The 25,038-nt window shown below is 34.8% G+C and overlaps 1 protein-coding gene across 1 annotated transcript in view; it reads left to right on the top strand.

Annotated features, from left to right (window-relative positions):
* The window catches only part of DISC1 (DISC1 scaffold protein), a 420,969-nt gene that overhangs the window by 102,389 nt on the left and 293,542 nt on the right, over positions 1 to 25,038 (top strand). The window contains exons 6-7 of the mRNA XM_044674988.1: positions 9,614 to 9,668; positions 13,523 to 13,625. Of these exons, the coding sequence (XP_044530923.1) occupies positions 9,614 to 9,668; positions 13,523 to 13,625 (158 nt within the window). The remainder of the gene's footprint in view (positions 1 to 9,613; positions 9,669 to 13,522; positions 13,626 to 25,038) is intronic.

The raw sequence follows: 25,038 nt of genomic DNA, 5'->3' as shown, positions 1-25,038 counted from the left end.
TACAACAAGTAAATTATTTTCCAAGAAGCCAGTTTACCTGCCTGTGATTTTCAAAAGTTCCAGTGAGAGGCTTCAGTTGTTAGAGTCCTGTGACAGCCAGGGAAAGGGTTTTACCTTTAGTATTACCATCATCAAGGATTTAAGAGTAATTTGCAGTCAGAACAAGTTGATTAACTAATTAGTTTTATAGACCTAACATCCTGGTCTATTAGCTGCCCATTTAAGGGAATATAGTTATCTCCCTCAACTTATTAGGGCTTCAGTTAAGAACAAGGATCAGTTGTGTTCCCCAATCAGCTGATTCCTCAGGTTCAGATTGCTAGCCCTGAATAACTGTTTGCTATCTTGGGATTGGAGTAAGAAGATCCCACACTTTCTCCTACTGTACCCACCGTATTTGGGGTTGACCTTTTGGGATCACTACTCTATCTAGATGACCCATTAGAATCTTATATCACTTAATTACTACCTCTTCAATCTCCAATTAATTCCATAACAACTCCCAAGAGTTACATAACATATTGGAAAGATCCCTATAATTTCTATCATATCCCTGTTTCCTGAAGATCATTTCCTCAGGATCTGTCTAGTAAACTTCAAAGGTTTGAAACTAGTCAAAACTGTGATGGGGGTATTTCTTTCAAACTAAATAAATCCTCAGTTCTACTTTATATCCTTCATGTTCCATGCCAGGCACTGCAGCTGGACAGAGCGGGGAAAAAAAGGGGTTGATAACCTTTATCTATTATCACTCCTTTCTCCCAGTAATAAGTGCCTTCTGTTCTATAATTTGGGTTCAACAGTCAGTCAATGAGTGTACTATGTGCCAGGCATAGTGCTGGTGATACAAAGAAACCTCTTTGCCTATTCCTCTTCTTTAGTCAAGAGAAAAATAATGAAATATAAAATGGGTATGGTGAATCTCATAATCTCAAAATTAGAATGATTCAATTAGGCACTTGACCTATCTACATATCATGAAAGATAACACATTGCCACTTCTGAACTGAAGTTTAGCTTAGGAGAGGAAGTAGATCTATGATTTTGTTGGTATAAAGAGCTCCAAGATAAAGAAAATTTCCTCTATCAATGCTGACTGATGAGATCAGAAATCTCCTTTAAGTACCCTTACATAATTCCACTTCTAACACTAGTAGAAAGAAGGTCAATATCTTCTTTTTCATTTGAGTGTTAGAGCTTTGCCTATAGCACTGAGAGCTCAAGTGATTTTTCCTGGGTCACATACCAAGTACTTTTCAGAGGTTGAACTTGAATTCAGGTCTTCCTGTCTCTGAGGCAACTCTTTATCCACTATGCCATGCTATATCTTGGCTTATACCATTTTTAATACTGCATCATTCAACACTTCCATCTTTTCTAATAAAGTGCTTCATTTTGTTCCCTGCATAAACACCATGTTCCACCACTGATCTTTGTCTTGCTTTTTTTTTCTAAATGGATTGTTTGCAGCCTGAAACCTAATTATTCAATAAAAATTTATCTTGGACAAAAAGAACAAAGCTGTATAACTTTCACTGGTTCCATAACATACTTTTCTTATGTAGATTTCTCAAAGAAGCTCAAGAATTTGGAATTTCCTTTTTCAGTTCCTAACCTGAAGCTAAAGCAATTGGAAAACAGAAAACTTGTTTCTATGAGCTCTTGTGCCTACCCAGGGGTCCTTTAATCAGGTTGCTAGCAACAGCATTTTCTCACAGAATTTTTTTGCTGGTCACAGCCAATACTGCTAAATTTTAAAACTTTGGATAAAATAGTTTTCATTCCACATGCATCTTCTTTTCAGAAAATTGCAATCTTTTAACTGTGTAGGGAGAAAAACTTAATCATCTTTGGATCTGCAGCATAAAAGGGACTTTTGCTGAGTAGCACCTGTCATATAGAGTCCTGATTTTTCTTTTTCTTGGAATAGTAAGCATACATCTGCAGGAATCTAATAATACATGTAATTAAAAGTAAAAATTTTAAAAGCCAGACACCAACAGCATACACACATACTATTTTTAAAAAGTTAGAATTTTTTTCCAGATTACTTAGTACAATGTTCAAAGATAATTTCTTCTGTGGCAGTGGATATCCTTTTTCATCATCGAGTTGTCTTTGATCCTTATATTTCTGATAATAGTTTAGTCGTTCACAGTTGATCATGTTACTTTATTGCTGTAACCGTGTATGACATTCTCCTGATTTCTGTTCACTTCACTTTGCATTGCTTCATGTAAGTCTTTCCAGGTTTTTTGGATAATCCTGTTTGTCATTTCTTATGGTGCAATAGTATTCTACTACAATCATATGCCATAACTTAGCCAGTCTCAAGTAGATGGATATCCCTTCAATTTCCATTTTTTTTTTGCTATCAAAAAAAGCTGCTATAAATGTTTTTGTTCTCCCCACTACCACCACTATTCACTAGAATCTTTCTCCTTCACTGGTGTCATTATATAGCTGAGACTCTTAATTACCTCAAGTGGAATAAGCTAGTGATGGACTACTATAGTGCTATAAGAAATGAGGAAATAGATGACTTCAAAGATACTGGAAAGACTGATGTAGAGAGATGTGAACAGAACCAGAAAAACAAACAATTTTAATGTCAAATCAATATTTTTAAAATGAACAATTATATGAGCTGATGGAAAAATAAATAGAATCAGGAGAACAAGTTATGTAGTAATGATAGCAGTGAAGAAAAGCAACTTTAAAAGTTGTAAGAAATATGGTGATTATTCAAGGGTCTAGAGGACAAATGTTGAAACAAACTATCTAGCGCCTGACAAAGAGGTGATGGCTTTAGAGTGCAGAATGAAACCTATTTTGTATATAACCATTAAGGGTTGTTGTGATCATGCATATTTGTTACCAAGAATTTTTTATTTGTTTGTTTGTTTTGCCTATCTCTCTGTGGGGGGCAGAAGAAAGAGAGTAGATTCCATTAATTAAGAGAAACTATTTTAAAATAGGGAACTGGGAGGGATGAGAAGGAAAAGAATACCTATTGCTTGATGGCCATTTAAACAAACTCTGGAATTAGCATTAGCAAAATATTGGTTACAATGTCATTTTTTGGGGGGAGCCACTATAATCCCTTGTGAAGATGTAATCTATGACAGGAGAAAGAATGGTTCCCACACTGATGAAATCATGGATTCACCAAATTGCCCTAACATAATTCTGCTTTTAACTCTGGTTACTTAGAGGAAATCAGCAGCAAAGGAAGTAGATATTTAGAGCTGGTTGATTTCTTAGGGGTCTAATTTCTAAAATTTCCTAAGGAATTGAGCCCCTGTGACCTCTCCTGATTTGATAACATGTGGCATAATCTCTTTACATAATCTACTCATTTCTTTATTGATAAATAAGAGGTTTGGTTATAAATTAATGTGACATTTAAAAAACCCTCAAATTATCAAATGAAAGTTGTCCCCTTCAAAATGGGTCACATTATGCACTTGTTCTAACAAGGGTGCCTCCTCCAATGAAACTCCTTTTGGAAATATCCTGAAAGTTAAGTTCTTGTACAGATTCCAATTGGTAGCAAATCCTTGCCTTTTGGTAATGGTCTTAAGTTTTTAATAACTACCAAGAAGCACTTAGAGACACATCTGTGAATTAAGTGGTTAATCAAATTGGGGAGTATTGTTTTATGTCAAAAATGAGATGTGAATTTAAAGTAATTTAATTAGATTTCTGTTGTGGCTTGCAAATGAGTCTTAATAGAAATATCCCCAAAATGGTTTGAATAATTTTGTTATCACTAGAATGAGTGTGTATGGCTTCCCCAAGTGACAACTTTGAAAGCAAAGCCTATATAAATGTACAGGTCCTAGTGTATCTAGTTAAAATAAATGGGTCTCAAGTCTTTGCAGTTCAACCTTATATAGACATTTTTTATCATGGCATTCCATTAGAGAAGCTGATATAAAAGCACAATGCATTTTTGTCACAGGTTTATAAGGCATCTTGAGTCAGCCATGTTGGCACAGTGGATAGAGTGGCTGTCCTGAAGTCAGGAAGACCTTCTTCCTGAGTTCAGATCTGTTCTTGGACACTTACTACCTTGTGATCCTGCAAAAGTCGCTTAACCCCCTTTACCTTAGTTCCTCATCTGTAAAATCAACCATAGAAGGAAAAGGGAAATTACTACATTATCTTTGCCAAGAAAACCCCAAATGATGTCATTAAGAATTAGACACAATTGAAAAATGACTGGACAACTGTAAGATACTCAAAAGATTTTTGACAATAATTGAATGCATTCAAATCTAGCTTAGCCACTTTTAGACTATCCATTTTATAGATGATTTACTTCATGCTTTGTGACTACTTCTGCCATGTCTTCAATTAGAATTATTTTATTTTCAGTAGTCTTAATATATTTTTGTTGTTCAGTTGTCTCAGTTGTATTCAGCTCTTGGGGTCCTCATTTGGAATTTTCTTGCAAAGATAATGGAGTTGTTTGCTATTTCCTTCTCCAACTCATTTTAGAGATGAGGACAACTGAGACAAACAGCATTAAGTGACTTGTTCGGGGTCAAATAGCTAATGAGTGTCTCAAGCCAGATTTTAACTCAGAATGATGGGAAGAAATGTCAACGAATATAAATTTTAGGGTAAGCAAATCTCACTTAGGAAGGCACTACCAAAAGGCACTTGGAGATACAGCTACGAATAAAGTGGATAATCAAGCTAGAGAGTATTATTTTGGGTCAAAAATGAGATGTGATTTTAAAGTAACTTAATTTGATTCCTGTTTTGGCTGGCAAATAGATCTTAATAGAAAGTCCAAAAGAAAATCTCCCTAAAATGGCTTGAAAAATTTTGGTATCACTAGAGTGAGTGTATGAGTATATGTATATACTACTCAGAGTAGTATAACATATATATATATATATATATATTTCTATATATGATATGTACTTAGCATAACTACTAAAAATAGTATAACGTAAACCAAATTTATTGTTAATTAACCAATTCTAATTAAAATGATTTATGATTTTTTGTACTCTAAGATTTGCACAATATTTTAGAATAAAATGTAAAATAAATCTCTGAGTTATCTTTATTGATACGTCCCTCCATGAAAATTTAAACTTGAGAATTGACTAGCTTGTCTTTAGGGATAGGGCCAGATAGGATAAAAGGAGAAGCTAAGAGGTACCATTATCTCTTCAGATTTGAGTTTAGCCAGACTTATTGACTTATTGTTAACTTATTGTTCTTGTCTGTCAGTGATTACTGTCCCTATGAGATGATGTTTGCCCTTGTTTTGCTATTTGTATGGTGAAATTGTTTCACTATCCCAAGACAGAAAATACTTGGAAAGGGGGCCATCATTTTCTGGATTTACTTTTAGTTCACTCTAATAGTTATGTGATCTATCCTATATCTCAACCCTTCCAACAAACACAGGCTACTATGGTACTTGTCAAAGTTTGGTACTCTGATCATGAGGTCTCAAAGATGAAACACTTGAAAGGACACCATCATTCCCTGGCCATTTTTATTACCCACTAAAGTCATGTTAGACCCCTAAGAGTAAGTCTAAGTGGGCTGGTACCAGGTCTCATCAATGGTCACTTTTCCAAGATTGGACTTGGATCCTCCTTCCCTTACTCCACCTTCCTGCCTACAGATACATGTAACATTCCCACTAGGGATAGAGTGTAGCACAAATTGTAGGCTTTCTGTGGGGTCTGGTGTGTTGGCTTGATCAACATGGTCAGTGAAATCTTCAGGACAGTGAATGCTTTACTCCTTTATGTGTTTCTAACAGATAGGTCCATTATCTTTTCAGCAGCAATTCATCAACTATTTATTAAATGTCTACTATGTTCAAGGTACTAAACTAGTGATGGGGATACTAAGATAAAATACAATCCAATCTGTCCCTGAATTTGAGATGTTCATTTTTACTTGGAGGTATATGATATGAATAGATAAGAAGGACCAACGAGGGCAAAAAAAGATCCAGACAAAGTGCTCAAAGAATATTTGAGGAGAGAGAGAGAATAATTCATGTCCCAGCATGTCCCATGAGGAAAGGTCACCCAGAAGAAGTAGCATCTGTGTTGATTCTTGAAAAAAGAAAAGAATTTTAAAAGGTCTAGAGGTGAGAGGGAGTATTTTTTGAAGGACTGCCTATGAGAAAGTACAGAATTGGTAAAATTGAAATTTGTGTTTAGGTAACAGCTACAAGAGTGATTTCATTGGAATGTAGAGTGCATCAAGAATAATATAAAATAAGGCTGGAAAAATTGGCTAAACAAGTTGTGGCATATGACTGTGATGGAGTACTACTACACAATAAGAAATGAAGAGCAGATTAATTTTTTTTCAAACATTTATTAATATTCATTTTTAACATGGTTACATGATTCATGCTCCTCCTTTCCCCTTCGCCCCCCGCACTCCCCTCACCCATGGCCGATGCACATTTCCACTAGTTTTGTCATGTGTCCTTGATCAAGACCAATTTCCAAATTGTTGGTAGTTGCATTGGTGTGGCAGTTTCAGATTAATTTTTAAAAAATGGAAAGACTTACATGAAATTATGAAGAGCAAAATGAGAGCAGAAGCAAGGCAACATTATATAAAGCAACAGAAATATGGCTTGAATAATAACTTATGTATGTCCCTCACTAGAGAAATAACTGATAAATAGAAACAAGCAAGACTTAGTTTTATATATATGTATGCATACATATATACATATGCTCCAAATAATATATAAGTAATATAATTACAAATATATAGTAATAAATAAATTTATATATATATATATATATATTTAGTCATATGATGCCTTCTTTATTTCAGAGAGAGGAAAGAGGAAGAGAGGGAGATACCTAGGAACTTTAATGTTACAAACAAATGAATTTAAAAAAATACAGTTGTCCCATGCTATAATGTGGTTCATTGTATCATGGGTTTAAAAAAAAATCTAATCCTGTATCATGGAGTTTTTGCTATATTGTGGGATGTTGTAGATGAATACCCTACTGTACACAATGGAACTGCAGTATGCCACTACTGCTTGTGCAAGTTTGCCAACGTAAAATTGTACATTGCACACTATTGGTTAAAAGGTGACCAACCACAGCATTGCATTCTGCATCCTGGGCGCTGATTGGCTCAGTGTTTATAAGAGTATGGGAAAGGTTAATAAGAGTGTGAAAAGGGTTTATAGGAGAGTGGGAAGGATTTATAGAGCTTTAAAATATATATAAATAATAAAATAAACATAACGCCTCTACTTTGCGAATGTTCACCTATCCTGGGGGTTTCTGGACTGTAACTCCCCGGATAGGTAAGGGATTATTGTAGGTTGATACCAGATTGTGGAGTGACTTAAATATTAACCTAAGGGGATCATATTTTATCCTTTTGAGTATAGGAATTTGTGCAGAGGGGTTTTTGTTTTTATTTATTCACCCATCTGTCAGTCATTGTCTATTTATAGCAGGGAAATAGCATTATCATATTTATGCTTTAGGGATTTGGGTAGAAGACTGGAGAAAGGGAGACTACTTAGTCTCTGCCATTATGAAACTCTAGGCCTAGAAATGAGAATAAGACACACAAATATAGATAACTATTACTATACAACAGTACAGGATAAGTGTATTGGAGAGTTTCAAAATAAAGTGCTATAATTAATTAAATGAAAAAAGAAGCATCCCTAGCACATAGGAAAGACCAACATATGAAAGTCGTGGACAAAAAACACTTTTGATAGAAAATTTCAGGACCCCCATACTGATAAGTACATAAATGCATCAGAGCATCAAAATGTCATAAAAGCAGTAAGGGCCATTAAAGCATCTTTATTTGGGAGGGGAATAAATGATAACTGTCATCAAGCATGTAAAGGGCTATCATAGAGAAGGAGGAGAATAGACTTATCTTGGCAATGTAAGGGATGGGTTAGATGGTCTCTGAGGGCTTTTGTAACTCTGACATTCTACACTTGCTTTCTGTGAAATGCTGCTACTGAGTCACTGCATGCAAATTTGTTTTCAAGAAGCTTTGCAGGACAGATGACTATTGATTGAAGGAGGGATAGGGATAACTGATAATCCCCAGAGATGACTTTAATCAATAGCTTTAACCTTCTCCTTCTTCTAAGTTATACCAGTACTTGGATTTAAATTTAAATGTTGCCTCCTTACTTTTTTTTTTAAATGGCTTTTTGATTAAGATTGAAAGAATTCAAGGAGTCCACAAACTGGTTAGTCAGAGTTCACTATTTTTGACTTTTCCCATGTTATTGAGAAGGAACTATGACAGGAAGACAATTGAGCGAGATACTAAAGGTTGTTAAGTCTATTTATGATATAGCCTATATTGTGATTTTACTTTTACATGTATTTATCTTCCCAGCTAGATTGCAATCTTTTTGAGGAAAGGAACAGTGTATTGTGATGATGATGTGATAAGGAATAAAAAAGAATGCTTTATATTTTTATATGGCATGATGATAAAGACAGCATATTTAGGATCATAAGATTTGAATGTGAATTCTGGATTTGAGTCATTTGTATTCAAATGTTATCTATACTCAAATGTTTCCCAAATCTATATAACCAATCTTGTTTGGATGATCTTGTTTGAATCTCAGTTTCTTCATCTGTAAAATATAAATACTATTTATCTTGCCAAAGTAGTTGTGAGGGAAAGCCTTTGAAAACTGAAAATCAGCAAGTGATTATATTGTCATAACATTTTATAAAGTACATTATAATTTATAATACCCTTTTACATTTACTATCTTATTTAATATTGTCTGCTCCTGCAATATTTAATATATTCCACAAAGCCTGGCTCAAATATAGGTATATAGTAGCCACTGAATAAGGGCTTCCTCAATGAAAGGATGACTCTTGTAAATTCTTAATGATACTGATATTGATTACTTAGCTCATGTGGAATATTTAAAGCAACTGGATTGCATAGTATATTGTGTTTGGCCTGGAGTCAGGAAGAACTGAGTTCAAATCCAGCCTCTGTTACTTATTAGCTCTGAAGCCCTCATCTAGTTACTTAACCTCTGTTTGCCTGAGTTTACTTAATGGTAAAATGGAGATAATAGCATCTACCTCCCAGGGTTATTGTGAGGGTCAGATGAAATATTTGTGAAGCACTTTGCATAGGACCTGGCATATAATATGTAGATACTACATACATGCTAGTTATTATTATTAATTTTAATTAATTCAGCTCAATTTTAATCCTCTTTTATCGAGCATATTTTTGAGCTATCTATTTTCTGTATTGAAAATAGTATTGACTGATTCTTATTATTTTAGACCTATGATTTGTAGAGAATCCATAGTTGGGAAGTTTCTTCTTCCATGAAGATCAGTTTCTCTATAATTTAAAGTTTTATGGGATTATATTGTGTCTCTGAACATTAAGGGACTTGTCCATGGTCCTACAGTCAGTGTGTTAGAGGCAGAATTTGAAACTATATTCTCCTGACTTGACTTCAAGAACCCTGCCCTGCATACTGGGACATAGTGTTTCTTATTGAATATTTTAATTATATTTCTCTGTTAAGAAGTTAAGAAGACTATTTCCCCCCCCATTCTTCTAGCCTCCAAGAGAGGGAACAGTCACTCAACTTGGCCATTAAAGAAACTACTTCTAAGGTAAGTTCTCCATAACTATCATATTTATCAACTAGACATAAAATATTAACAAGTTGATTTCTTAAATTATATCTGAAATTTGAGAAGATATGATTGCTTGTATATATATACATGTATCACACACACACATACACACACACACATACACACACACACACACACACACACACAAATACAGATACACTCACTTATTCACCCTGGAGCAGTTAAGTAGTGCAATGGATAGATCTCCAAAGCCAGAGTCAAGAAAGCTGATCTTTCTGAGTTCAAATCTAACCTCAAGCACTTAGTAGCTATGTGCCCCATGGTAAGTCATTTAACCCTATTTGCTTCAGTTTCTTCATCTGTAAAATGATCTGGAAAAGGAAATGATAAACCACTCTAATATCTTTGCAAACAAAACCCCTAATGAGATTACAAAAAGACTAACAGGACTTAAGTGGCTGAACAACAACATATATATATATATATATATACATATATATATGTATATATATATAATATTATGTGTGTCCTTTAAAAAAATTGATTTCTTGTCTATACCAGAGTGTCAGAGTTATAGATGTAGAACATATAGAAGAATTTACAACAGTAAGATAAGTTAAAGGAGGTAAGCCAGGGAAGCTGTCTGTGGTTGTGTTTCTGGCTTGTGACCACTGTAGAAATAGATTTATTGGCCTTTCCTTTAACTATATCTGTCAATTTTCTGAAATGGGAAAAGGTACCTACTATTCGCAACTGAATTCCTTTGCTTAAAAGACTTTTGGTTATGGGGGCAATTAAGAGAAGTTAATTACTTTTCTTACAAAGAGGATAGTGTTCAGACATCTTTTCAAATGATAAAAAGCATATTTTCCAGTCCCCCTGTTAGTTTGAGAACTAGTCTGTCTGCCTTTTATAGTTAACACTCTAGGACTGTAATTTGATCTTGAAGGAATTTACTATTTTCAGCAAGCATATGAATTAAAAAGTTTCTTAAAGTGATGAAAAAAATGTTATGTTTGGCCAAAATAGACAAAATTTCCATTATATTGTAAGGTCTTTGAGAGCAGGGACTATCTTTTGCCTCTTTTTTTGTGTTCCCAGAACTTAGCACATTGCCTGACATATAGTAGGCACTTAATAAATATTTATTGAGTTGAATTTTCTGAGCAGTCTAGAAATCCTGGGAAAATATTCTTAGTGTAAGATTCCCTAAGTGTAGATAAACTCTGAAGTGAGACCAGATGATTATGAATGATCAGATTAAATTGTGACCAGAACTGTTGGCAGAAGTCATTTTTCTCAGGTCACAGATATAGGTTGACAGTGGACTGATTGAGGTGGGGAAAAAAAGGCTAGTTGTCAGAAGGTGAAATAACTGTCATTAAGAATGGAAGAATTCTATCCCTCAAGCTGGAAGAGATACCAAAGCCAACTAGCTTAACATTATTAAATGTCTTAATATTTCTTAAGCACTTATTATAGTGCTTGGCACATGGTAGATGCTTAAGAAAATGTTTGTTTCTCCTCTCTCCCTCCCTCCTTCCCTTTCCTTAGCCCCTTCCTTTTGTAGGTGAGGAACCTGAGACAGGGAACTTACATGACTTATCCAAGGTCAAAAAGTAGTAAATATGAGGCAGGATTTGAACTCTGACTTTAGTTTTATTATACTGTGTTGCTTCTAGGTGGGAGACTATCTGCATTTGGATTTGACATCTTAATACTCTCTGCATTTGGCCTAACATACAAACACACACACACACACACACACACACATCACCTGCCCTTAGCTTAAATAAGGCTTCTCATGAATTTACAGGAAAGATATAATCTTTTTGTTTCATTATCTTTTAGACTCTGAGAAATGGAAATGGAGGAAGGTAAATGAACAAAAATCAGGGTTCACTTTTTAGTTGAAAATGCCAGCAGGATGCCATATCTAGTTTGGATATTGGCAAAAACTTGGTTTAGGGTCCTGGTTTTATGTTCCCTTGGAATGGTCATTGAACATTTCTCATTATGTTGATTTCAAGCCAATAGAATCCTCACAAGTCAGGAAATAAAATTCTTTTTCTAGACCAGAGAAGGCCTGGCAATCCAGAGCCCCAAAGTTCTATGGGTTTTTCTAAAATCTCATGGATTTTAGATAAGTTTCTAAAATTGGCAACTTTGGTCCAGAGGAAGTTTAGTAACTCCATGAACAGTTGGACCTTACGTCTTCCCTTCTTTGGGATTTTAGGTAATTTCAAGTCCACCTAGAGATGGCTACTTTGGGTTAGAGATCACTTATTTCTTTTCTAATGGAGAGTTTAAATATCCCTTCCACTCAGTACATTTATCTCTACCTATTGTGACCTGCCCAAAGCTGAGGTAATTAAGGGATAAATGAGATGGGAGAAAGAGTTGAAAATAGACTATCTGGAGATTGGTGAAGATTAGATTAGATCCAGCAGTGCCTGAAAGTATGTATAACTGCAATTTAATAAGGAGATTTATAAATCTCATTTTATATTAACAGTGACAGCTCGAAAGATAGATTTGTTCAACAAAGGAGTGGCTGACCCAATTATGATTAACAGAAGCTGTTAACTAAAATAAGAAAGAGTATACATAAATTAAATGAGACATAAGAATTATGGCCAGTGTTTTAGAGTTAGAAGTGTTCTCAACTGCTGTAGAAACATTCCTAGTTGAGTGACTGTAAAATGTAATTCAGCTGGGCTCTGCATGGTTCCCAAGAGAGAGGGCCGGAGGTGCAAGTATATCTAGGACATCTGCACTGTAATTCCAAGAACTGAAAAATCTCAGGGCCATGGAAAGTTATTGAAATGTATTGTTTTGGACATATCAGTATTCTAATTTTGCCAGAATTGGCTTTGGTTTGGAGAAGAAGCTTCTATGTGTTCCTTTGGGTCCCTAAAAATACTAGAAAGCCAACAGCCACTTCTTAGAAGAGAAGATTATGAGTTTGTAAGAGGAAATGATGAGTGATTTTAATCAAGATTGTAGAGGTCTACTCTATAGCTAAAAATAATCTCAATTTTTGTCCATAAGAACCAAAGCAATTGAAGTTATTTGTATCTGGAGAGATCTAGTCTCTTTTATGCAATGGGACTGAATATTTGTTTTGGGCTTTGTGTCCCCAGTTGGATTAATTTTAGCTCTTGAACACATCTAAGATTTCTAATGAGAGAACATAGTTGCTAATTCCAGGGCTTCTCATTACACCAATGCCTTTTGTGCAGTGAGAAAACACCCTCATTAGCTTACCTATTGTTTGTCAAGCTGTATTGTCTTTTCTTCAGGGGATGTTTGTTTGCCTAGTTGACTCTTTCCAACTTGAATAGATGCAGATTGAATCAGAGACTTTTTCCGTGTTCAAAAATAAGACAAAGTAAAGGAAATTCAGAAAAAATACCTGGGATGGAAGGGCTTTGTTGTTTAATGAAAAATCAAAGAAATAATAGAATCAATGCATAGAGTGGTACCAAAAATCCTAATGATGAAGCCTGCTCATTTTACTGAGACATCCTGACTAATTTACCAAGTCTATATTTTTGGGCAAATGGAATGCCATCAGCATCAGCTAAAATGGGCCACAATTCAATATAGCCACTGGGAGTCTAGTTTAAGTCTGCTGCCTGATAAGGGTAGCCTCTCAATGCCATTCTGATTTTATAACTTGATTATTGGGATATGGGGTTTGGTCATGGGCTAGCCCAGTATGTTTTTTTGAGTAATTTCAATTGAGATCCCTAGGTAATAGAATGTTGAGCTCCATTTGTCAACTCAGAGATTTTCCAGAATTTTGAGTGGATTGTTCTTGACTTATTAGAATGAATTATGGATCCTGGCTGTCTTCCTCCATTTAGGTTTGTACAAGTCAGAAACTCTGCAGTACCTTGAGGAGGAAAGTGAATGAAATTGAGACCCAACTACCAACCTTGCTTGAAGCCAAAATGCTTGCTGTTTCAGGTAAAGTGACTGGGACATTAAAAATAAAGGGAAGTTGAAAGGGAACATTTAAGGAGACTCATTTAAAAATATTTGTTGATCAGACTTTGAGCTTGGTCTTGAGGTTTTTTAATCAGGTTGATTTTATTTTCTGTTTTGAGTGGTATTTGCTTTTATGCTAGTCATGACTTAAAGATCTCAAAGCACTTTATTTTTATTACATAATATTTCATCCCCCCCAATTACATTGTAATAACAATTTTTGGTTTGGAAGGATTCTCAGAGTGGTTTCAGCTTTTGCTGCTCCTAAGATACCATTTTGGCTCTGCCCCCTCTGCTTACTTCACTCTGCATCAGGTCATATTTTCAGATTTTTCTGAAATCATCCTGCTCATCATTTCTTAGAGTATAGTAGTATTTCATTACATTTATATGTATTTGTAAATATATATATAAATATATACATTTAACATATATTTTCTGAAATTATGAGATCCAAATTATTTCCCTCCTTTCCTTCCTTCCCTCCTCTCTCCCTGAGATGGTAATCAATTTGATCTAGGTTGTACATGTGTGATCATGCCAAAAACATACTTACATATTCACCATGTTATGAGAGAATATATCAAATGAAATTCCCCAAATAAAAACTCAGACAATGAAAAAAAAGTGAATAATAGTACTTTCTCTGGAGGTGGATAGCATGTTTTATCATTTCATCTTTAGAGTTATCTTAGATCATTGTATTTTTGAGAATAGCTAATTCTGTCACGGAAAAATGCTGCTGTTATTATGTTCAGTGTTCTCTTGGTTCTGCTTGCTTCACTCTGCATCAGGTCATATTTTCAGATTTTTCTGAAATCATCCTGCTCATCATTTCTTAGAGTATAGTAGTATTTCATTACTATCATATACAATCATATATCATAGACAAAATAATTTGTTCAACCACTCCCCAATTGATAGACATCCCCTCAACTTCCAATTCTTTGCCACCTCAAAAAAAGCTGCTATAAATATTTTTATACAAATAGGTCCTTTCCCCACTATTTGATCTCTTTGGGATATAGACCTAGGAGTGATATTGCTGGATCAAAGGGTATGCACAGTTTTATGGCGCTTTGGCAATGGTTCCAAATTGTTCTTTAGAATGGTTGAATCAGTTCACAACTTCACTAACAATGCAATAGTGTCCTGATTTCCCACATCCCCTCCAGCATTTATCATTTTCCATTTTGGTCACATTAGCCAATCTGATAGTTGGGAGGTGGTACCTCAGACTTGTTTTAATTTACATTTCTTTAATCAATAGTAATTTGGAACATTTTTCATATGACTATAGATATTTTTGGTTTCTTCATCTGTTCATATCCTTTGACTCCACACCTTCCTCATTTGATAATTACTAGTCATTATATTTCAAAAAGTCCATACACTAGGCACTCTGAAAACATGTAATTTTCTTTTTGTAGAATGATTCACAATGTGCTCTCACAAGTGTCATTTTATTTACTCTTTCCAAAAACTGTGAAATTCATAGCTGTCATTTGAGCTTTGTCCTTCATGGGACCATATTATATTTGGGGAAACTAGGTGGCACAGTGGATAGAGTGTCAGGCCTGGAGTCAGGAAGACTCATCTTCCTGAGTTCAAATCTGATCTCAGACACTTAGTAGCTGTGTGACCCTTGGTGAGTCACTTAATCTTCTAGCCTCAATTTCCTCATCTGTAAAATGATTTGGAGAAGGGAATGGCAAATCACTCCAGTATCTCTTCCCAAACCTCCCTGCCCTGCCAATCAGATCAGGAAAAATCAGACATGACCAAAAAATGACTGAATATTTGGCAGATGAAGAAACTGAGACACAAGGAGTTTAAACCTCTTGCCTCACGATAGTCAGCTTACTAGAGGCATATGATTAGTACCCAAATCCTTGCTAATCTCAATGATCCAAGATTCTTAACCTGAGATCTGTGAACTTGTTTTTAAAAATATTTTTATAATTAATTTCCTTTGTAATGTTATATATTTATGTGAGATGAGATTCATAATACAAAAAAATGATTACTATATTCAACACTAAATCTTGGAAGCCACCCCCGAAGAAATCCTTGCTATAGTGAATAGAGTATTGGACTTAGAACCAGGAAGACCTGAGTTCAAATTCTGCTTTAGATGTTTACTAGCTTTGCGACTACAGACAAGTCACTTAATCTCTCTGGCTCTCAGCTTCTGAGGTCCCTTTGAACCCTAAATCTATGATCTTTTAATTTTTACCAATGTCCAGCTTCATGAAAGATTGAATGAGATCATGAGAAACGGGTTAGTTCTATAATGAAGATATTGAGATTTTGCTGAGTTTTGTAGGTTAGATGAGCCCACACACAGCTCATCTTCTTCAGAAGAACCATAAAAATTTAACAAAAAGGTGTAATAATTACATGTATGGGTTTTAAATGACATTTGAAAATGGAATACAGTAATTGGCAGCTTCTGTTCTTCAGATCATTAAACAACTAATGTTGGCAGCTAAAGAGCAATTTGGTCCTTGGCGCAGTCACGCATGCTATTTACAACCAGAGAAACAGTGAAATGTGAATGTGGGGCCGGCTTGTAACAGCTTTCCATGTCATTTACTTGAAATTACTGCCCCATTTACAAGGAGGGGGAACAAGATTGAACACAATTTTGATTCTGAGTTGGACTACTTGTCTTTGTTAATCAGTCAGTCTATTCCAGGAATACAACCCAGGTGGATGCCTTCCCATTAACAGAGGGAGGTACCTTGCTCCAATGGGAACTGTCTTTTTCAAATGTCCAGGAAATGGACATTTGCCATGCAAAGTATTGTACACATACATCATACATATGAGGGCACTGGGATTGATAATTTTATTTTATTTTAATTTAATTTTTAAACTTTTATTAACTTTATATATATATATATATAAAATCTACAATCCATTTATTTATTTAATTATTTATGAATATTATATATTACATATATAATATTTATTTATTATATATATTTGATTATTTTTAATCCTGTAATTATTTGGGAACCTGGTAATTCAGATCTTTATTTAAGTTTAAGTGACCACTACTACTACTACTAATCATAATGATAACAATAACAATAATTGGTATTCATATAATGTTTTAAGGTGTGCAAAGTGTAGAGAGTCATGTCTGGAGTCAAGAGAATCTGGGTTCAAATCTGGCCTCAGACACTTCCTAGCTGTGTGGCTCTGGGGAAGTCATTTCACAGTGATGTCCCAGCCCTTGCCAATCTTCCGTCTTAGAATTAATACTAAGAAGAAAGTACAAAAATTTCTAAAAGTATACAAAATGCTTTAGAAATATGATCTTCTTTTATACTCACAATAACCCTGAGAAGTAGATGTTATTATTACCCCCCATTGTACAGATGTGGAAACTGAGGCTGACACAGATGAAATGACTGACACATTCACATGACCAGTCGAATGTTTGTCAGTTACAGTTTAGGACCTTCTAGGAACTGCTCACACTCGGACCTCTGTTAGTTGCAGCAGTTCCTTTTTGGAACATGTTTTCTTACCATTGTCTGGTGGAGGCAGCTGTTATCCTTTGGGATTATCATTAATGTTATATTGTTGTTTCTTTTCTTCGAAGACACTTTCACATGACAGGATATAACAGTGGAATTATAGGGCATTTCTTCTGATGTTCTTGTTTTCCATTTTGCCATACCCTTTAAAATGTCAAAACGAGTTCTAAACCAAAATGGCTCATGATAAACACTTTGCTTCAGAATCTGATCTCAGTGTATAACAGTTCATTTTGGGGAATGATGAAGGACTTTAGAAATAGAAACTGTTTTTTTTTTAGATTGTGAGCCAAATGTAGGTATGGTTAGGAGTGGGGATATAGGAGGGTATAGTTCCTATGTGTCTTGAACAATTCAAATCTCCTATGCCTCTATTTTATCATTTGGAAAAAGGGGATGATACCACTTATTATTTCCTCAGATTGTGGGAAAAATAAATATAATTTCAGTCAGGGATCAGGATATCCTAGATGTGCATTAGGAATAGAAAGATCCTCAACTTTTGAAATGGTAATGGTTGGATTTGAGTGTGGTACTCCTTTCTCTTTGACCAATTTATTTATTTTTTAATCTGAACCTAACAAGTACCAATAACAAGTACCAAAATAAAATGAGCATTTTCATCTACATCACAGAACAAAAGGAGAGACTTATACATAGAACTGAGGGTCTCTTCTGTAGATCTTATTTTCTTTTAAATATATAATAAATGCAATATTTAACTTTTAATATACTGCTTGTCTGGAATTTCTCCATTGCCTTCTTTCTATTCTCTTCTCATTTTGGGGGGCTGACCTTATACTTATTTTTGTTTTCCTTCTCACTTTCCTTGCCCCTGCCATTGAAGAAAAAAAGTAAAACAAAGCCCTTGTAACAAATATGCATAGTCAAACTAAACAAATATACATTTTGGCCTAAAACTATATGTCTCACTGTGCCTCTAGAGTCCATCTCCTTGCTGTCAAAAGGTGGGTAGGTGCACCATCATTTGTACTCTGGAATTATAGTTGATCATTTCATTGATTGGAGTTCTAAAATTTTTACAGTTGTATACCTTTGTCTTCTGACTGTCACGTTACCCCTTTCTGGCATTTTCTCTGTTTGGTATGTTTAGTAGAATTATTCATATATGTGGGGAAATTTTTATTGCCATTTAATTTTTAAAAAAGCTAAACTCTATCAAATAATTTTCCTGTACTTTACATATTTTAAGACCTTTGCTGTCACTGTTTTTTTCTCTAAAATAGCTGCTTGTTACTGAACATGAGGATTTACCAGTAAAAGTATATCAAATATCGTTAGGAGCTATAAACCCTTACATTAACTAATTAATTCAATAAGCATATTGATTATTATTTTGGAATGATGACACTACTAAAATCAAGTCATCTTGAATGTTTGTGCATTTTCAATGACTACTGTCCACCCCATCCTCTTGATAAGCTCCATTCACTGGTGTGTATGCCTAAGAAAGACCTTTGCATCCCCAGTTCTTCCCTCTCTGGGAGCTCCTGCTCCTTCTTTCATTCCCTTTTCCCCTACTCCTCCATCCTTCTTTAAACCATGACAAATGACTGTCTTTATGGAGGTAGTCCATGTAGGAATCGTCACAGTTCCTTCTAATCCTACTTTTACCCCTTACCCATCCTAGCTGCCATGGTTATTCTCTCCTCTAGTTGCATTTCTTCTCCCTACTTTACTTATCCTGCCATCAGAACTGTCCCTATCTATCACCACTTCTCCTCACCACTCTGCAGTGAGATGATTTTGTAGGTTGATAAAATGTTTCCAGTGCATGTTTGAGCATACTTTTGTCACTGGAATCATTTCTAGACTAGACATCCAACTGGGCATTGCCAGGTAGAACACAGATTACATTTACCAGTAGAAACAACATTATAGATGATAGATTCCAGAGTACAGACAACACTGCTTCAGCTATGTTAGAGACTGAATTGGTTTTTGTAAATTGGAAAATAATGATTCCTTTTAACATAGTTTCCTTGGGAAAATTTGTTCTGTGTTTAAAACAATTGATTTGTAAAGCTCTCGAAAACAAACCAAAAAACCTTCCTTTTGAATAAGCCCCACTACTAAGTTAGGACCAGTTTTTGGTAACAAAATGAGAGCCCCACTCCACTGTCTGACTGTGTCTGCATCTGTCTTGGGGAAGAACGCAGTGCCACGTTCAAGATTCTTTCCTTTCGAGTATTTGTCCTTGAGGATGGGAAGGAAAATTAGAGGTGATGTTCAAAGAGCTTTAGTTCCGGGGGTAGAGGTGGCTCAGTGATTTAAGAGCCAGACCTAGAGATTGGAAGTCCTGAGTTTGATCATACTCTTCCAGGCTGTGTGATTCTAGGCAAATCACTTAACTCCTATTGCCTAAGCCTTTGCTGTTCTTTTGCCTTGGAATCATTACACAGTATTGATTCTAAGATGGAAGCAAAGAGTTGTTTTTTGTTGTTGTTTTGAAGAACTATAGTCCCCTGGCTTGGATGTGGAGTATCTCAGGAAGGAGGTTTTTCATGAGCTATGGAGCCATCATTCTTTCTGCAGTTATACCAAGAACTAAATGCTCTTTGGGTGAATGTGGTAGGAAAAAATGACCAAGAAGAAAAAAGACTTTTTAAAAATTCTCATTCTTGGTCTCAACATGAATGAATTGAATGTTGTGCTTTATATTTCCAAAGGGCTGGTTTTAGATGGTCTTTTTATAATGGAGCTGTGAACAAAATCCTAGTGTTTTTGAAGGAAAGGGAAGAAGGAAACTTAGATTTTAATACTGGCTCTGGCTACTCTAATTGGGTATATCAGTTCTCTCGACTTCAGTTTCCTCATTAATAACATGAGAGGGGTTGGGCTAAATCATTCACAAGGTTTCTTACAATTCTATGCTTTTATAATATAGCACTGATTATTAGGCATAGTATTATCCAGTTTAGTGACTTTTTGAGTATAGTTCAAAATTCCTTTTTTTCTTCAAACCCTTACCTTGTTCTAAGGCAGAAGAGCAATGGGGCTTAAGTGACTTGTCCAGGGTCACACAGCTGGGAAGTGTCTGAGGACAGATTTGAACCTAGGACCTTCCATCTCTAGGCCTGGCTCTCAATACATTGAGCCACTCATCTGCCCCCAAAATTGCTTTCTATAATGGCTGGGTCATTGCTAAACAGCCCCACCAAAAGTGCAAAAGTGTATCTATCATATTATAATCCCTCCACCTTTTTTTTTTTTTTTTTTTGCTGCCTCTGTGAATCCATGGGTATGAGGGTTGCTTTAACTTACATTTCTCTTTTAAATAATAATTTGATGCATTTTAAAAATTGTTGGTACCTTAGATTTTTTTCCATTGAAAATTGCCTATTTACATCCTTTGAAAATTTATCTTTTTGGGAATGGCTGTGGTTCTTATGTACTTTTATTGGTTCTTTATGTATCGTGGCCATCAGACTTTTACCAAAGAAATTTCCTGCAAGGATTTTCCCCTAGTTTCCCTTATAATTCTAAGTGCATTAATTTTGTCTGAAGAAAAATTACATTTTATGCAATCAAAATTGTCTATAATATCTCCTGCAATCCTCTCTATTCCCTTTTTTGAGGTAAAAAACTCTTTCCCATCCCCAGTTATAATATAACATCTGTTTCTCTAATTTGTTTTTGATATGATCCGTTATGTGTAGTTAATTTGGAGCTTATTGTGATATGGTATGAAATATTAATTTAAATTTAACTTCTGTCATTCTGTTTTACAGTTTTCCCATCAGTTTGTGCAGTAGTGAGTCCTTGCTCCAGAAGTTGGAGTTCTTGTGTTTATCAAATGTTGATTTGCTTCTGTATCTTGTCTATTGTGTTTCATTGACCAACTTTTCTATTTCAAATTGTAGTCTGGTGCATTTGACATTGAATTCTTATAAATTCTGTTGAGCATTATTAAAGGAATTGTTTATGAATGTGTAAAAAAGGAAGTAGTGATTAATGTAAGCTCACATGGGATTATAAAAAATGATCTTATTTCCCATTTTTACATACTGAACTGGTAAATCAATAGAATGCTATAGGCATTGTATAGGATAATAGATTATTTGATCGTAGATTCAGAGCTGGAAAGGACCTTAGAGATCATCTAGTCCAATCAGCTAATAAGAAATCCCAGGCTAGAAAGTTGAAATGACTGATATCACATAGTCAATAAAGAAATGGGATTTAAACCTAGCATTTCTGATGCCAAATTCATTGCTTTTACCACTACACCTCACTTCCTTTCATTCTTGGTCATTGATGTATTATATATCTTCTGGACTTTACAACTGGGGATAGGGAAAGAGTTTTTTTTTTACCTCAAAAAAAAGGGAATAGAGAGGCTTGCAGGAGATATAATAGATAAAGATGGAGAAGTGTGAGGTGGATAATAACATGGTTTAAATTGATCTGGAACTTGTAGAGTTATTGTAAACAAAGATTAATGGATAATTTTCAAATTGGAGAGACATCTCCAATGATGTACCTTGGGGAGTTGTCCGTATATGTTCTATTTAGCATGCCTAGTAATGAATCAAGTGAAGGCATAATGGCATATTTATCAAATTTGTAGTTGATACACAAATTTTGGAAAGATGTGGCTAACAGATTGAATGACAGAATTGGGATCCAAGAAGATCTAGATAGGCTGAAATAGTTGGCTAACATTACTAAGATGAAATTTGATATGGATAAATGTAAGTCTCTTCACTTAGATGAAAAGAAGGGGGACATGGATAGAAAAAAGTCCAAGTTAAAAAAATTTCAGGGTGTTATTGGACAGCAAACTAAATATAAATCGGTTATGTAGTAGTAAAAAACTAATATGATTTTTATGTTTTATTAATAGATATGTAAAATCCAGGATTTTTGAAGTGAATTTTCCACTATCTTTGGCTTAGTTCATATCATATATAAAAAAGTATCGTATTCTGTTCTGAGTTTCCATGTTTTAGTTTTAGAATGTCCATGGACAAACTGGACTGGGTCCAGGAGAGTTCAATTGGATATTGAAGGACATCATAAGAGTAACCATTGAACAATGGCTAATAGCTAAATGGACCTCATAATGGGTTATGCTATTCTGATTGATGAGAACTCATTATATACCTATACACTTTGGTCCCAGCTAGCCAACTACACTTTACAGCTGTCTTCTTGCCATTATCACTGTAAAAGTATACTACCCCTTGCTCCCCACCTCTTATTCTAGGAACAATAATCAAACCAATACTACCATTGCTTTTGGAAAAGGCAGGTCAATTGATTGNACCTCCTAGCTGTCACCCTGGGCAAGTCACCTAATTCTGTTTGCCTGGCCCTTGCCCCTCTGGTTTAAGAGTTGTTACTAGGACAGAAAGTAAGGTTGTTTTTCTTCTTTCTTTCTTTCTTTCTTTCTTTCTTTCTTTCTTTCTTTCTTTCTTTCTTTCTTTCTTTCTTTCTTTCTTTCTCTCTCTCTCTCTCTCTCTTTCTTGTAAACTCTTATCTTCTGTCAATCTGTATTGATTCCAAGGCAGAAGACTGATAAAGATTAGGCAATTGGGATTAAGTGACTTGCCTACGGTCACACAGTTAGGAAGTGTCTGAGGCCAGATTTGAACCCAGGATGTTTTGACTCCAGATCTGGTGCCACTGAGCCACCTAGCTGCCCCTGACCTATAGTTTTACTTACTATCCCCATACTTTTTCAGACCTAAACTCTTTTTCTTAGTTATTATTCTTCATATGTATTTTCCTCCCTATATTAGAATATAAGATTCTGGAGGACAGATACTATCTCTTTTTTGTATTTGTATTTACCAGTACTTAGTACAATGTCTGGCATGTAGTAACTGTCTAATAAAAGCTTCTTTATTTATGGAGGGGTAGATTATAATATTCTTCAAGTGCCCGAAGGATTGTTATATTGAAGAGAGATATGTTTTTTTATGCTTGTCTTTGGAAGGCATAATGAGGAACAACGGGAAAAGAATTCAGAGAAGCACAGGAAGGCATATGAACTCTTACAGAAGATAGAACCAGGAAAATAACAAGCAGAATTATTATAACAACATAAATGGAAAGAACAAAAAAGAAGTTAAATCCCATATAATTATAGTGACCAATCTTTGCCCCACAGAAAAGACGAAAAAGGGAGCTTCTCTCCTTTCTTAACAGTGGCAGGGGTACTTTGGGTATGGGATGCTTCATATATTGTCATTCAGTTGATGTGATGGCTAATTTTGCTGAATTAATTTTTTTCTTTGTGAAATATTTATTACAATTAAAAGTGATATAAGTATAAAAGAAATTAACATTAAAAAATTTCCCCTCTCCCCAAACAAATCTCCATCTCTTTGTGGAAAGAGAAGTATACATTACTGGTGTGGTTGTGGATTAGAACAGGTGAATTAGAACTGGACATAAGAAAGCTGTCCATACATCTTAAATCAGAAATCCTACTACTAGGTATTTGACATCCAAGAAGGTCAATGACAGAAATAGAGAAAAATATATGGAAAATATTTATAGCAACACTTTTTATGGTAGCAAAGAACTAGAAGTAAAGTAGATATTCATCAATTGAGGTTGATAGCTAATTTTTATTGTACTGAGATATGAAAAATATGCTTATTACAGAGGAACATGGAAAAATCTTCTATAAATTGATATAAAAGTAAACAACACCAGAAAACTGCATAATGACTATAACAATTTAAATGGAAAGAACAAAAAGAAAATCTTTCAAAATGAATGTTGTAAAATTATAATAGTCAAACAGCTCCAAAGAAGATATATTAGAAGACACTTTCTGTTTCTTTGCAAACATTAGGGTTTGTGGTGTAGAACATTGCATATAACATTGGGCTTTTCAACATATTGATTGGTTTTGCTGGATTTTTCATCTTTCTCTTTAATTTTTGTTGTTAAAAGAAATGACTTTCTTTGGAGGGTTTCACAGGGAAAAAGTAGGTGATAAAAAAAGATATCAATAAAATCTATCAAAAAATAAGTCCCTCCAACAAAAACCAATAATTGGGATTACTCAGTTTAAGTTACTGGGAAGCAAATTTTCTGTTAAACTAAAGTCAGTACTTGATAGTAATTGAACTTATCTGAAAACAGAAGGCACTGATTTGGGGAGTTTTGAATTTCTTTTCACTGGAGGACTTTGAGTGGAGGCTGTATGACTGTTTTGAGGGACAATAAAGGTGAATGAAGTCATTTTTGTCTGAGGTCAAGTCTGAGATTGTATTATTGCATGGGTTATGGTAATGGTGTGAAAAAGGATTGATATTATGTGACATTGTAGAAATTTGATGTAACATAAGAGAATTCTGCTGAGAGTATATCCAGGAAGAAGAGAGTAATAATGCTTACAAAGCAATGATCTCCCCACTTTTTTCTTTGCAGCCTAATTTTCATTCTCCATTTAACTATTTATAAATGATTTTATTTTCTTATCACTCTTTAGCCAATACCCCATTGAGCCTCTAAATAATTTGATGCCCCCATTTTCCTCCCTCATCTCTATTCTGCATAGAATAGATTTATTCTTAAATGGAAATATGTCTTTGATCATTATTGTTGACTACACATGCTGTTATCACAGACTCCTAATGTAAAAAATGCAGACATCAATGTCTTGGAAGTAAGTTGAACTCAATGTGAGTGCCAATAAACTCTTCCAACAAGTTTTCCTGAATTCTGATTCCATCTGGGTAATATGGAGCAGTCACTCTGGAAAACTGTTTACTCCACTATATGATGACAGAACTTTGTTTTGACCTTTTTCTATTATTATGCTTATATATCTGAAGATAAATGAAAGAGTGCTGCTTTTTTTT

Source organism: Gracilinanus agilis, chromosome 4 (genome assembly GCF_016433145.1).
Source record: "Gracilinanus agilis isolate LMUSP501 chromosome 4, AgileGrace, whole genome shotgun sequence".
In the NCBI taxonomy this organism is placed as follows: domain Eukaryota; kingdom Metazoa; phylum Chordata; class Mammalia; order Didelphimorphia; family Didelphidae; genus Gracilinanus; species Gracilinanus agilis.
This window is presented reverse-complemented; position numbering and strand designations above follow the sequence as displayed.